Source organism: Callorhinus ursinus, unplaced genomic scaffold (genome assembly GCF_003265705.2).
Source record: "Callorhinus ursinus isolate GAN/ISIS: 27379988/994484 unplaced genomic scaffold, GSC_fseal_2.0 scaffold63, whole genome shotgun sequence".
Lineage (NCBI taxonomy): Eukaryota > Metazoa > Chordata > Mammalia > Carnivora > Otariidae > Callorhinus > Callorhinus ursinus.
The window spans coordinates 6,383,261-6,399,875 of NW_027397125.1; the positions used below are offsets into that span (position 1 = coordinate 6,383,261).

The 16,615-nt window shown below is 37.6% G+C and overlaps 1 protein-coding gene across 1 annotated transcript in view; it reads right to left on the reverse strand.

The window, feature by feature from the left end:
- Positions 1-16,615, reverse strand: part of MALRD1 (MAM and LDL receptor class A domain containing 1) — a gene marked incomplete at its 5' end in the record, with an annotated part of 844,763 nt that overhangs the window by 126,144 nt on the left and 702,004 nt on the right. Inside the window, one exon of the mRNA XM_073885547.1 lies at positions 4,551-4,676. Within this exon, the coding sequence (XP_073741648.1) occupies positions 4,551-4,676 (126 nt within the window). The remainder of the gene's footprint in view (positions 1-4,550; positions 4,677-16,615) is intronic.

The window sequence follows — 16,615 nt, forward strand, 5'->3', positions numbered from 1 at the left end:
TGGTTTGACGAAAAATAGCCCACCAACATGATAAAGCATAAATAGCTACAAACCTTTAGATAAACCATTTTATGGTTATGTTTGGTCTTAAGTACAATTTTAGTCTTCCTCACACAAGGGCTTTGTTTTTATAAGAAAAACTGTAAAGTGTCTGATACTGCAGAACATCAAAATACACACAGCTGCACATTTTTTTTCCTGGGGACATTAATATTTACCTTGATGGCTGAGAGTAAAACATAGGCTTGCTCTACATCAAAATAATGCTATGGAAATTTAAATATGCATTTTATTACACTGGATAATGGAGCACAGTGGAAAGGAAGCACTGGCCAGAGCAAGGAGTAAAACATGGTGTTTTGGAGGAGAGACGCTTTGTAGATTACCTCCACAACGAGTTCTTTTCAGTTTCTGCTTAAACCCAGGTTCTTTAACCATAAGATGGAAAGACCCAGTACAATATATTTTCACCTTTACTTTACTCAAAACAATTTAAAGCATGGAATAGCTGAAATGGGGAGGGAGATGTCTATGACTAGTTAGCAATGAAGAGATTAAATACTTCCAGGAGATGGACATCTGGGTGGCTCAGTCGGTTAAGCATCTGCCTTCAGCTCAGGTCATGATCCTGGAGTCCTGGGATGGAGTCCCGCATCGGGCTCCCTGCTCGGCGGGGAGTCTGCTGCTCCCTCTGACCCTCCTCCATCTCATGCTCTATCTCTCTCTCTCTCTCAAATAAATAAATAAAATATTAAAAAAAATACTTTCCAGAGATAAGTAGATAGTTCTCAAATGGCAAGTCAGGACCTATGGGGTGGATATTAGAACTGGCATGAGTTCCCAGGCTCCTTAGCCACATCAGTGCCTCACTGCCTTGTATCCTCTTGCATTGGTTATTATGACCATGTATCTGGAGGTCAGTATCACGTAGCAATAGCATTCTATGAAGAGTTCAAGTTCAGGTCCACTCTGGTGCATCACTCTGGAAAAGCAGGAACACATATAAACTGGATGCCTACCTGTGTGAGTGTGTATGAGTGTGTGTGTGTGTGTGTGTGTGTGTGTGTGTGTGTGTGTGTGCGGTCTCTTTCAAAGTCTCTGGAGGCCTGGGAAGGGACAGCTACTGCATGGTGGACTGCTGAGAAGTCTGACAGTCACACAAGTCCTGGTTTTCCCTCATTGACACCTGGCTCAGTTAATGCGTCGTCTAACTTTGGGCTAAGTACTTTAAGTATAAGCTTTCTCGTGTTTAAAGTAAGAATTATATCTATCACCTTGCCTTCTAGGGCTGCTGAGAGGATAAAATGAAATGTATTTGTAATATTTCTATACTAGTGAGTGGTATGCATAATGTTATTAAGTAATTGTTTTCAGCCAGCTCCCTATATTTGGGAATTCTTTAAATTGCCCATGAAACCTAATTTCTATTACCAATGCTCTCTCCAGCTTTTCCTTTCCTTTCCTTTTCCCCTCTACCATTTTGAGCACCATTACCACTATCATTTACTGAAGACCTGCTCTGTATCAAGACTGTCCTAAGAGTTTTACTGGCATTACCTCATTTAATCCTCATAACATTATGTGGGGTACCCATATAGATCATTTTTCACAGAGGATGAAACTGGTTAATAATATAATTTGCTCAAGCTCATAGCAAGGGAGCAGCAGATATTGCACCAAATTCCAGTCCTCTAACTCCAAAGCCTGTCAGTCTAAAAATGTCAAATGATCGGCTATTCAGGTTAGAATTTCTATATAGCCCCTTGCTGTTCCTGAGATTATGATCATGAACTTCTCTGAATGGTGCAGTATTTATGCACTGGCATGGATTAAATATACACATATAATAACTTGCCTGTAGTTTCAGGAGCTGTATGGATCTAAGAGTCTTCCAGAAAACCAAATTGTTTGGTGCAGTAAACCAAATACCCAGCGGGCACACACTGTTCTCTTTATCGTGAAATCCCAGCACAGGGACTGCAGGGAAGATTGGCCTATGGCTTAGAAATTTGGCATAGCTCTATAGTGCTTTGGTTTGGTGTATGCTTCAAGTAAAAAATGTTCTTGTTGAAAAAAAAATAATAATAACTTTAACTGAAGGTATTCATTTAAAATAGAGCAAAAGGGAGGTGGAGGGGGATGGATGAAATAGGTGAAGGGGACGAAGAGCATACTTATCAAGGTGAGCACGGAGTAATGCATAGCAGTGCTGAATCACCATATTGTACGCCCGAAACTACTGTAACACTGTATGTCGAGTCTACTGGAATTAAAATTAAAAACACTTAATAAAAAAAAATAAAACCTTCTGAAACATTATTAGGCATTACCATTTTTATTATTAAATAATATATTAAATTGTATTCATAATATTCCATCCTACTTTTTTTCAAAGATTTTATTTATTTATTTGAGAGAGAGAATGAGCATGAGTGTGAAAGGGAGGGGCAGAGGGAGAGGAAGAAGCAGACTCCCCGCTGAGCAGGGAGCCTGACGTGGGGCTTGATCCCAGGACCCCAGGATCATGACCTGAGCTGAAGTCTGACTGAGCCACCCAGGAGCCCCTACAACTTTATATTTTTAATGCCTTTCCTCATTCTCCTTCAAAGGATGGTTATCATAATTACGGTATCACCTTAACATAACTTTCATTAACCTCTACTACTACATATAACTGGAAAAAGACTCTCAGTTTAAATGAAGCTAGACACATTCTGTTCAATAATTTTCTGTTGCGTAAGCAACCAAAACCTGAAAATAATATGCCTTTCTAACATAACTTGGGAACACACAGGCCTCATTGAAATATACTTAACCTGCAACACTTACACAGGGCCTGAGGTCAATGTTCCCATGAATGACTTAAACCTCAAATGAGGGGAGACCAGATGCTCACCACCTGCTGTGTGACCAGAGACATTACTGGATGCTGTCAGGATTGGGCCCATAAAGTCTATGAAATGCCATTCGTAAAGGGATATGATGTTTGGAAAGATAGAGGAAGGTGTCATGGGCACTGATACCTCTCAGTGTGGATTAAGCCGAGATGGCATTCTTAAACACAGAAGCATTGACTTCATCGTATTTGTTTGACAAACTAAACAGCAAGAAAATATAAATAGAGAACAAAAACTATAATGTGGATTTTATTTCTGAAAACTGTTTCACTAGTTCTTTATATTACTGTAGCCCAGTAGCTGGGGTAGTATGATGTATATTTTGTAAATAAACTGTGAATGAATTGGTGAATGACTAAACTAGATGGGGCAAACAGAATGTGCTCTCTATTATTACCTCCAGGTTGTCAGTCACTCAGGATGAATGGCCAGTCTTCTGTTTTTCTGACCATAGTTTTAAAGGTAAAATATGTAAAATCAGACAATAAACCATACCATGTTATGATATATTTGTTCTCATAGAGGACTATCCTGAACAAAATCTCACCTTTATGCAAATAAATTTGGTTACTGGATATCAGTCCTTTGTCTTAATAGTTTCAAAGAATGAAACTATCTCGTTAATATCTTTCTTATTCTGAAAAGAAAGTGAAACCATTTCCTTTCGGGTATCAATCTGATGTATAGGCATGCCTGGTACAGAAATAATGCCAGAGAGCATTCATCTTTGCATATTTTATGGGACCAGATTTGCTCGCTTCTTGATTTCCTTTTGTACTCATATAATTCAGGACTCTGTGAGTATTCATTTCGGCAGCATAAAAAATAGGACTTTTTTGCACTGTGATTTGATTATAATTATCATGCTTTTGTCACTTATCTCATAAGAGTCTGCTCTCTTGTAAGATACAAAGAATATATTCTCATCTAGTTTTGATATTAAATATCTCCAATTAATTTAGAAAATATGATTGAATATAACTTTTATTACCAATTTATATTATCATTTAGTTGTGAGAGATTTATATTGCCCCTACCTATTATTTCATATATCTCCTGCATGAAATAAAAGTTCAATTACCCAGAAGAGATGTTAACAATGGGCTATAATAAATTAGAGAATTTTAAAGCAGTTTTGATAAAAGTATAATCACAAACATACATTATCAGCTCTGATAAATATTCCAGGGTCAGGAGAGAAAATGTTTAAAAGTCAGTCTAAAGCTTAATAAATTGACTTTTAAACATGACTAGATCATGCAAATAGGGAAGTCTTATAAAGAAGTGGGGAAAATTATAATTAAAAATCAATAACATGTTAGATTATTTCCTTATTTTAGAAACCCAGCAATTTGCATCAAAGAGATTATCAAATACTAATAACTTTAAGTTATAGTAACTTAAAATTAAGTGTTTGATTTTTCTTTATTTGGGGACATCATTTATATAGAATAAGCATTGCATTCATTATATTTTATATTTATGTTTTTTAATATGGGTAGCAATGTTAATATTCTTCCTGACCCAAACCAATAATAGAAATTCAGTTATTCCATACATGGCAATTATTTAAAGGTTCATGATATTTTTATCATCTACAGGTTTAAGTTACTGGCTTATATTGTAAAGAATATTTTAATGGAAATAGAATACCTGAGCAGCTGGACTCATCAAGCTGGAAATCCATGCAGTTGGCCAAACCATCACAGCGCTCATGAACTGGGATACAGCTATTAGAAGAAGTGCACATCAATGCACCATCAGAACAGCTCCCATTGGCTGGGGGGGGGGGCGGAAATCATCATTTTTTAAATGAATTTCTTCTAATGAAATAAGACAAAGATTGTCTAATAATAATAAGATTGTATCATTCCTCATCTTTCTAGTCCTACGTTTATTTTTTTTAAGATTTTATTTATTTATTTGACAGAGAGACATAGCGAGAGAGGGAACACAAGCAGGGGGAGTGGCAGAGGGAGAAGCAGGCTTCCCGCGGAGCAGGGAGCCGGACGTGGGGCTCGATCCCAGGACCCTGGGATTATGACCTGAGCTGAAGGCAGATGCTTAATGACTGAGCCACCCAGGTGCCCCCTAGTCCTACATTTAAATTATATATTATTGTTTTTTTGATTCTTCAAAAAGAAGTTTGTTGATAGAATCATTTCCCACCTGTGCACTATGTACTGTTAGACAGGTGTGTATGTCTACAACACACTGTGTATACTATGTAGTCCGAATTAATTTTAGACTAGAATAAACTTTCATTTCAAGGTCAAGCTCCCTGTGCTTCTGTTGTTCCCTTAATGTCCCTGCCATTATATGCAACTGAAATGACCATTACTTGAATGTTCATCAATTTCTACATGGCTGTTCAGTCCCGGGTGGTCACCAGGTACATGATGTAGGTCAGTGCTGCTCAATGTACTATGACTCTGTGCCTTACTAGCATGGTGCATTTTACTAATTCCACAGTCTCTTGTCAGCCTGACTTCAAGAGACGAGTGTAAGTCTTGCTTGTAAGATGAGCTGTTTCAGAAAAATGACTTTACCGATGCTAACCAAGGGTACTGACATTTCCATAGCAATCTAGTCGTGCCAAGTACTTGACCTCCCCCAGATGCTACTCTTAGTCCTGAAATTATTTTTGTCTTCCTCCCTCTCGTTTTCTTGTCTCATTAGGACTATAATTTCCTGTAAAGCAGTAATAATAATTAAGCTCTTTTTACAAGTTAGAGCCGAACCAGAAGCCTTCATTCCAGGTTGCCATGAGGCATCTCCCATCTCCTATGTGCTTGAGAAGCTAGAAACCAGCAGGCTTAGGTTTCAGGCCTGGTCTCTCTTCTCTGGTTCTACTCCAGTCTTGTCCCACGCTGCTATTTGTCATGTCTCTAAGCCTTTTTATGTGATAGCTCTTCCATCTAGCATTGCTACGTTTGGAATAGAGGGAATATCGAAGCATGGACCCATTGCACCCTCTTGTCAGGGATTCTGGATAGATTTCAAAAGCATGAAATAATAATGATATTATTTGAGTCCTAGGGTTCTGCAGAGGTAAGCAGAGGGCAGCAGTGAACAGTGAGGGCTTTGTGGTGCTTAACCCAAGTTCAACAAGAATGGTTCTGCTTTTCTCTGACTTACCTAATGGTGTCGAGTACAATATCTTATTTGAATATTTTAATCCAAGCCTGCTGCTAGAAGTTTTCAAAAAAGGATTGACCTGGGAAGTTGCTTCTAGAATAAGGGCAAGTTCAAACTTCTCAAGCTAAATTGATATTTTAGAAGACTCAGGAATAAATATCCCCATGGATGGGTCTTACACAAATTTTGTCAGTATTATCATGATTTTTTTTCTTTAAGTATATTTAGGGGCAGGAGTTCTTTGAGTTAGTATAGGTTATTGACACAGTTTGTCAGCTTTCTATCAAAATTAATTTTCAAGTGGACATAAAATGTTTTTAAGAGTGTGTCTTTCCATTGATTAAAAATGCTAGCTCTGAAAATTAAAGCAGTGCTTTTCATTGAATAATCCTGCAGTGCTAGAATATTACTCAGCCATCAGAAAGGATGAATACCCAACTTTTATATCAACATGGATGGGACTGGAGGAGATTATGCTCAGTGAAATAAGTCAAGCAGAGAAAATCAATTATCATACGGTTTCACTTATTTGTGGAACATAAGGAATAGCAGGGAGGACATTAGGAGAAGGAAGGGAAAAATGAAGGGGGGGAAATTGGAGGGAGAGGTGAACCATGAGAGATGATGGACTCTGAGAAACAAACAGGGTTCTAGAGGGGAGGGGGGTGGGGGGATGGGTTAGCCCGGTGATGGGTATTAAAGAGGGCATGTACTGCATGGAGCACTGGGTGTTGTATGCAAACAATGAATCATGGAACGCTACATCAAAAACTAGTGATGTAATGTATGGTGACTAATATAACATATTAAAATAAAATAAAGAAAAAGAACTTCAGTTCCCACCAGTAAATATTATGGAGCTGCAGCTACGTGTAAGACTCTATGCTTAGCACTTCAACTGGAGAGCGCAGGGGAACACTTCAGAAAGAGTGACCAGAAAAAAAAAGAGTGACCAGAACATATACAGCAATTAAAGCAAAATGACAATATGAAAGCAGTTAACAGTTCAAAATAATAATAAAAAGAAATGCCATAAGGCCAGACTTCATTGGTAAAGCATCAGTACAGAAAAGTATTATAAAAATAAGAGGTTCCTTTAGTGCATGAAAGTTTGTAAAGACTGAAAGAGTAGAGTCTTGAGATGTTTTGAATTTTCATGTTTCTAGTAAGCTATTTAGCAGGGTGGGAACAAAATCTATAAATGGGGAATCAATAAGTTGGACATTAGAACAGAGTAGAGTAGTTTGCCTTTCACTGGGGAGTTTGTGTAAGGAGGTAGTGCAGAAAAACTTAAAAACCATGGCCGAAACCAGACTGCAGAAATGGCTAAGGTTCTAGAAGAAATGATCTTTAAGCTTTTGCAAAAGGTTAAATAATTTTAGGATCTACATTGACAGGATAAATGATATTACAAACCAAGTAAACTAGGAAATAGAATAAACTTCCAACTCTTATAGATGAAGAGGTGTTTGTAAAAAATGAATATATGCACATATACATGCATCTATATATTCATGTACATATACATGTGTGTGTATTTGTGTATATATACACATGTTTATCATTGTTTTGCATTGCAAGGGGCTGAGAGAGCATATAATATTTTTAAGGTTTTTTAAAAAAAATTTTTTAAGATTTATTTATTTGAGAGAGAGAGAACACAAGTGGGAGGGGCAGAGAAAGAGACATAATCTCAGGCTGACTCCGTGCTGAGCACAGAGCCCGATATTGGGGCTTGATCTCACGACCCTGAGATCACAACCTGAGCTGAAACCAAGTGTTGGACCCTTAACCGATTGAGCCACCCAGGTGCCCCAAGTTTTAAGGTTTTAAATAATATAGTATGTTGAAATTTGTATACAAAGCTGATAGATAATACTCATCTACTGTAGAAACATTATTTCAAACACTTCTACTCTTGAAAATACTAATCCATCCATATTCCATCACCCAATTTCCAGTGTGACTGATAGCTTATTTTAAGTTGACTATACCACGAAGAGCTCTAACTTGTAAGTGGTATAAATCCTCAGCTTTGGCCCAAATAGTATTGGAACACATAAAAAATATGTATCAAAATAAATGGTTTCAATTTATAAAAAGCCTTACTTTTCCCTTTTTGAGAAAGTTTACAATTAAGAGTTAAAAATTAGACATTTTATGAAATTTAAAACTAAAATCTTAGTTTCTATGGCATTTAAAATAGTATAACATTAAAGTTAATAAATATTTATCAATTTCCTTCTGAAAGTAGGTGGCAAATAAATTATGAATAGCAAGTAGTATTTATTGAAACCCATACAGCAAAGGGCATTGTACTGAATATAGGAAAATTAACCAAACCATTACTTTCTTTTTCCCCTTCATCATTACTACATATACGACAAAGAAAAATTCCAAAAGTCCTCCAAATAATCTATATATAAAATTTATAGGAAACTCAGATTTCAAAATTTCCCTGGACAATATCTACTTTCACCATATTCAAACATTATGGTTTAATGTCTATAAAAACACTTATTTCAATCTGTCATCCTAGAGGTATGGCCAAGTAACACAGAACATTCTGTAGCTTTTACCTCATTCACTCAGGTACTGACGATACATTAAACAAGCAATTCCTGAAGGGTTCATTGGCATTACTTTCCTAAAACAAAATTCCTTTATAAATTATTGTTGCTGCATACAAAATACACACAGAAGTAAAGTACATGTGTCTAGGGATGTGTATCCATTTACTATTAAGATGAAAACTAATGCATGCAGTCCAGCCTTTCTAAGAGCAGAGTGACCATGGTCTTCTACCCTTAGAATGAAGGCTATCAGCCTTTCAAGGCATGCCCATACCTAGCACGGAGCAGGATGGATATTTACTCCTCTATCCTTAAACTAAAACCAACTACTACTCTTGCTGAAATATCTTAGCAGTTTAAATAATTTTTATAAAACTACAAAAACGATTTAAGGGGGAAAGAAGAATAATTTTTATGTGCATTATACAATTAACCATATTCACCCAATTCTTCAGTATCCCTGGGAAAAAGACAGTCACCATGATTTTAATGTTGAATAAGCTGAGGAACATTTTTGTAAGAAGCTGTCAAATGCAGAGGGATGATCTTTATACTATCATTGAGAAGCACCATAGGATGCTGGGGTCACAGCTAACATACTGAAAGGCTAATAATAAAAATATTGATGATAAAGGCGGATCCACAAATCTGAGCAGCATGGCCCATGCTAAATCTTCCAAATGGCAATCAACTTCATAAGACACATTGACTACTATTGGAATATAAAGTTAGAAAGTGGGTAGAGGGCGCCTGGGTGGCTCAGTTGGTTAAATGGCTGCCTCTGGCTCAGGTCATGATCTCAGGGTCCTGGATGGAGCCCTGCATTGGGCTCCCTGCTCCGCGGGAAGCCTGCTTCTCCCTCGGCAGCTCCCCCTGCTTGTGCTCTCTCTCTCTAACTGTGTCAAAAAAAAAAAAAAGGAAGTGGGTAGACTATCCACTTCCCTATCATTTTTTGCCCAACAGTACATTTTTTATTATGTTAATCACCATACATTACATCATTAGTTTTTGATGTAGTGTTCCACGATTCATTATTTGCGTATAACACCCAGTGCTCCACGCAGAACGTGCCCTCCTTAATACCCACCACCAGGCTAACCCACGTCCCACACCCCTTCCCTCTAGAACCCTCAGTTTGTTTTTCAGAGTCCATCGTCTCTCATGGTTCGTCTCCCCCTCCGATTCCCCCCCCTTCATTCTTCCCCTCCTGCTATCGTCTTCTTCTTCTTCTTCTTTTTTAACATATAATGTATTATTTGTTTCAGAGGTACGGGTCTGTGATTCAACAGTCTTGCACATCCCACCCTGAACATACCCGATCTCGTCCACTTCCCTATCTTTTCCACAGTCACATCCATCACTGATGGATAGCTTCCATGGGCCTCTCCTGAAACTTTCTGCATCTTCTCTCTCTGCTCAGGATCCAGGAAGCTGAACTATAAAGGACACATCCACATGCTTCTTTGTCCTCTAGCTTCTCCTTGGGCTTGGCTGACATGTAGAACCAGCAAGAGGGGACGTGGATGGAAGAGGCTGTGAGATCACCCTGGGCAGCTATTCCCCCACCTTGTATCAAGCGGCTCTCTTTGACTCCAGGTTAAGACAAATCTTCCCCCCCTCACATCCTTTGGTCTATGGGGGATAACAGCTCCTGCTTTTACTATCTGTTGTGGTTTCTTTCTGCATACTATTTCCCTATAAATAACCCCTTTATTAAAACAATCTCAAATTTTACAATATCAATGTGCCATCTGTGTCTTGCCTGGATATTGACTGATACAACATCTGATGAACTGAGGGAATATCAGTAAGAGGAATGCTCCTAGTTTCATGCTATTTTCTCTTATAATTAAGCCATACTGATTTTTTTCTCCTTTTTTCTTTTTCTTTTTAAGGGAAGGGGGATTTTTTTGTAAAGATGTACCACTTCAGTTTATTAAAAAAACATGTTTCCAGCGGAAAGACAATATTAAATATGAATTATGTTGAAATGCTGAACTCATCCCAGGTTTACATAAATTCTGATCACTAGAACATTTATTTTCACAAGAATAAAAGGCCTTAAATACCATTTGCTATTGATTTCCCTGCTTAAATTGTAACCACTTCAGAATCCTTATTCCTACAACATTTAAACATGTGCGAAGCTCTCAAAACCAACCAACTTAAAAACAAAACAAAACAAAACAAAACAAAAAACCTCTTATTTCGTCCTACATCACATTCCAAGTGTCAACTTCTTGGAAGAGTTGTCTACAGTTGATTTCTCTCTTTGCCTACTTTCTCTATAAAAGATTGGCTTCAGAATTCTGCCCTTCCTGTCCATAGCAAGTGGCCTTTCCAAGATAACCAGGAATTCTGTTGTGCTTTTCCCAATCCATAGTTTTTAGGCCTGATCTTACATGATCTCTCAAAAACATTCCAACCTTTGAATGCTCTCTGTACTTAAGGCTTTCTACATTTCATTGATGGTTATCACTCTCTCTTCGCTCTCCTCTTGTGCCTGTGACCACATCTCAGTGTCTTTCAGTGTTTACTTCTTTCTTAACTGTCCTCCAGCTTTTGTCTTCCCCTCTGTATTATGTCCTCCACACCCACCGCTTCAAGCATGGATGCTGAAGGCCACGGGATTTATATAAATTGCTTTATCTCTGTCCTGAGCACCACATATCCATTCTGAATACATTCTGAGTATATCCATGTGGATGTGCCATAAATACCACAATCACAACACGTTTAAAAATGAAGCCACAATCTTCCCCTAAGAGGTGCTTCTCTTCCCATTTGCCCCAGATCAGGAAATGGCACATTTGCTGTCCTGTTGCCCAAATCAGAACCTTGGAAACTATTCTTGATTACTTTCTCTTCCTCTTCACCTGAACGTCTCTGAAATCTAATCAAAATCTTTCCTTCACACTGTTCCCCAATTGATTCCTTTCTACTTGAGTGTGACATCTCCTAGCCAACCCCTCCCTCACTCCAGTGCAATCCATGAACTACCTGAACAGTGGGTGATGGTGGCAATGATGGGTGAGGAATGACTCTTCAAGATCTAGTCCCTGCTTATCTCTCCAGACTTACTTCTACATCTCTCACCACAAACTCTACTCCAGTTATACAAAATTTGCTTCAGGCAAACGACTTATTCTCTATTTCCAGACCATACTTTACTGGAATCAAGCATCTCTACTTCACTTGCCTAAGGACTACGGTCTTTCCAAATTGGCAATCCCTTTTCTTATTAAAATTTACAGATTCCCTAGCACCACAATTAGGAAGTACCCTATGTATTCAATAACTCTGTGTTTATCTCTGTCACAGAACTTACCACATTTTATTCTTAACTATCACTTTCAGTAACATATAATGTATCTACAACCTGAGTTGACCTAATACCATATCTATCTGCCAACAAGGCCCAATACAATATGTGGCATAAATTACACTCTTAATGAGAGTTTGTGAATGCAGAAATGATTGTGAATTTTAAAAAGTCTCCATTCTAAATCAATAGGTAAGCCCAGAAAAAAACAAACTAGTATGCCTTTAATCATTTGGTAAACTGTCATCATTAGACGCTTTTATTCTGTAAATTTGCCCTAGCATTTTTTCCCTAGTTTATTTTCATACAATTTTCCTTACAGACTCACAACATAATTAAATATTTCAGAGATGGATAGAAGCAATATTCTCATGATACCAGTCTATTCCTAGCATGGGCTTATTTCCCTTTAGGAGCAGAACTTCAAATGTGACTCCCTCATCAAACACCAAGTTTCCAGAGAGTGTCTCAAAGTATAAGGATACTGTACTTTCCTAAGCTTCTATTTAAATAGCATTCCTATTTGAAATCAAATATCATATGACTCTATTGAACTTAATAAGATTTCTATCAACCAAATTACATTAGAGCCCTGATGGGAATAGGGATAAATTACTTGGCAGGCTTTCTCTTCTTCATTCACTTCCATTTATTTACCTTCCTCTAAGAAAATATTGTAAGACTTGACAAGCCGGCTTTATTACAGAAAGAATATACGTGGAGGAAATCACAGGAAAATGGAAAACCAATCTCTAAGCCTAAACTAGGAAAAGAAGTTCACTTATTTACAACTGAAACCATTAAACAGCCAAACGCTGTCTCCCCTTTCTTGCATTCATCTGTACTCCTTTTCTGATTGTTATAATTCCTGATGCCCACTCTAGACAAGACACTGAAATCGCCTTATATTTCTTTCAGTGTCCCCTCAGACAGTTACGTTCCAAGCTGTTTTTCACTACTTAAAAAAAAAAAGTGGTCACTAACATGTGGTTTGTGTAGCTCCATTACTGCAACCTATGTCAAAACATATAATACAGCATAATATAACACCAAGCAAACAAATAATTAAAGGAGATGGTAGTGGTGCTTTGACTCACCATGCTTTTATGCTTACCTTAATGATTTATGTAACTGCTTCTTAACCAACGCTCTCCCTTCCTTATATGAATAGGCTAGTTATAATAAAAGTAGAAGGTGCTGAATGCAGGGCTGAGGATTTTCCATATATTCTCTCAAATCCTCACAGCCCTAAAAGGTAATATTACATGGATGATAAGACTGATTCTAATAACTTTCCCAAACCTGCATATGTAGTAAGTGATAAGGATGATATTAAAACTCATGTCCTTAGGATTTACTATTCCATGACCTCTTAATGACATGATAGCTACCCAGGTAGTGGTCCAGGTCCAACCTCTACCTACATATATTCATTAAGATGAATATTTGCCGATAGCCCTTTGCTTAAGCCATCTTCATAAATACTTGCATTGGGAAGAAATTATAACTACATGTCCTCAATCCATTTCCACAAACCTTTGTTAAAATGGTAAAAAGTCCCATTTACAATTGCATCAAAAAATACTTAAAAATAAATTGAACCAAGGAGGTGAAAGATCTGTATGCTGAAAACGGTAAGATGCTGATGAAAGAAATTGAAAACAACACAAATAAGTGGAAAGATATATCATGTTCATGGATTAGAAGAATTAATATTGCTAAAAGGTCCAAAATATTCAAAGCAATCTACAGAGTCAGTGCAATCCCCATCAAAATATCAATAGTATTTTTCACAGGACTAGAACAAATAATCCTAAAATTTGTATGGAACCACAAAAGACTCCAAATAGCCAAAGCAATCTTGAGAAAGAAGAACAAAGATGGAGGCACCACAATCCCAGATTTCAAACTAAACTACAAATCTATAATAATCAAGATAGTATGGTACCAGCAGAAAATCAGACACACAGATCAATGGAATAGAATAGAGCTCAGAGGTAAGCCCATGCATCTAAGGCAATTAATCTATGACAAGGGAGACAAGAGTACACACCGGGGAAAAGACAGTCCCTTCAATAAATGGTGCTGAAAAACTGGACAGCTACATGCAAAGGGATAAATCTGGAGCATTTTCTTACACCACATACAAAAATAAAGTCAAAATGGATTAAGGACCTAAATGTAAGACCTGAAGCCATACACAATTAAAAGAAAACATAGGCAGTAAACTATTGGACATTGGCCTTACCATATTTTTCTGGATTTGTCTCCCTAGGCAAGGGAAACAAAAGCAAAAACTATCAATTTGGAGTAGATGAAACTAAAAAGCTTTTGCACAGAGAAAGAAACTATCAACAAAACAAAAAAAAAAAAACAAACCTACTAAATTGGAAAAGACACTTGCAAATGATGTACTTGATAAGGGCTTAATATCCAAAATACACAACTGAACACACACACACACACACGCACGCGCGCATGCACACACACACACTGTAATCTGGTTAAAAATGGGTAGAGGACCTGAAGAGACATTTTTCCAAAGAAGACATCCAGATGGCCAACAGACACATGAAAATTTGCTCAACATCATTCATCATCAAGGAAATACAAATCAAAACTACAAAGAGATACCACCTCACACCTGTAAGAATGGCTAGTGTCAAAGACAGGAAATGACAAGGGTTGTTTAGGACGCAGAGAAAAAGGAACACTTGTGTACTATTGGTGAGAATGTAAAATGGTGCAGCCATGATAAAAACAAAACAAACAACAACAAAAACAAGAAATACTACAGAGGTTCCTCAAAAATTAAAAACAGAACTACCAGATGATCTAGTAATTCCACATCTGGATATTCATCCAAAGAAAACAAAACACTAATTTGAAAAAAGATATATGCACCCCTATGTTTATTGCAGCCTTATTTACAAGATACAGAAGCAAACCAAGCACCCATTGTGACATGAATGGATAAAGATGTGACACACACACACACACACACACACACACACACACACACACACACTGGAATATTATACATCCAAAAAGAGAATAAAATCCTGCCATTTGTGACAATATGAACAGACCTAAAGGGTATTATGCTAAGTGAGATAAGTGAGACAGAGAAGGACACATACCATACGATTTTACTCATATGGGGAATCTAAAAAACATGCAAAAACAGAAATAGAATCATAAACACAGAGAACAAACTGGTGGATGCCAGAAGGTAGAAGGGTTGTGGCTTAGGCAAAGTAAGTCAAGGGGATTAAGAGGTACAAGCTTCCAGTTATAAAATAAATAAGACATGGGGATGAAAAGTACAGCAAAGGAAAAGGAGTCCATAATACTGTAGTAACTTTGCATGGTGACGGATTGTAATAGCAACAATAAAAAAAGATAATTACAAAGGAGCATCCCCACACGAATGGCCCAAATGTAAATAAAAAAGGAAATCAGGTAAGTTTAACAGAGATTAGTGTGACTACAAACAGAATGTTTCCAGAAATGCTAAGCAAACACAGCAAAGGAAACAGTCATCAAAACTAAAAGACAACCAACAGAATGGGAGAAGATATTTGCAAATTACATATCAGATAAAGGGCTAGTATCCAAAATCTATAAAGAACTAATCAAACTCAACACCCGAAGGGCAAATAATCCAATCAAGAATTGGGCAGAGGACACAGACATTTCTCCAAAGAAGACATCCAAATGGCCAACAGACACATGAAAAAGTGCTCAATATTGCTCGGCATCAGGGAAATCCAAATCAAAACCTCAATGAGAGGGGCGCCTGGGTGGCTCAGATGGTTAAGCGTCTGCCTTCGGCTCAGGTCATGATCCCAGGGTCCTGGGATCGAGTCCCGCATCGGGCTCCCTGCTCAGTGGGGAGCCTGCTTCTCTCTCTCTCTCTCTCTCTCTCTCTCTCTGTCTGTCTCTCATGAATAAATAAATAAAATCTTTAAAAAAAAAAAAAACCTCAATGAGATACCACCTCACATCAGTCAGAATTGCTAAAATTAACAAGTCAGGAAACAACAGATGTTGGCGAGGATGCGGAGAAAGGGGAACCCTCCTCTACTCTTGGTGGGAATGCAAGCTGGTGCAGCCACTCTGGAAAAGAGTATGGAGGTTACTCAAAAAGTTGAAAACAGAGCTACCCTATGACCCAGGAATTGCACTACTGAGTATTTATCCCAAAGATACAAATGTAGTGATCCAAAGGGGCACCTACACCCCGATGTTTATAGCAGCAATGTCCACAATAGCTAAACTATGCAAAGAGCCCAGATGTCCACTGAGAAATGAATGGATAAAGAAGATGTGGCATATAAATATATAAATTATATATATATATATATATGAATGATGGAATGTTACACAACCATCAGAAAATGAAATCTTGCCATTTACAATGATGTGACTCTAACTAGACGGTATTATGCTAAAAGAAATAAATCAATTAGAGAAAGACAATTATCACCTCAGTGATATGCAGAATTTAGAAACAAGGCAGAGGATCATAGGGGAAGAGAGGAAAAAATGAAACAAGACGAAACTGGAGAGGGAGACAAACCATAAGAGACTCTTAAGAAACAAACTGAAGGAGGAGGAGCAAGATGGCGGAGGAGTAGGAGGCCTGGATTTCGTCTGGTCTCAGGAATTCAGCTGAATAGGGA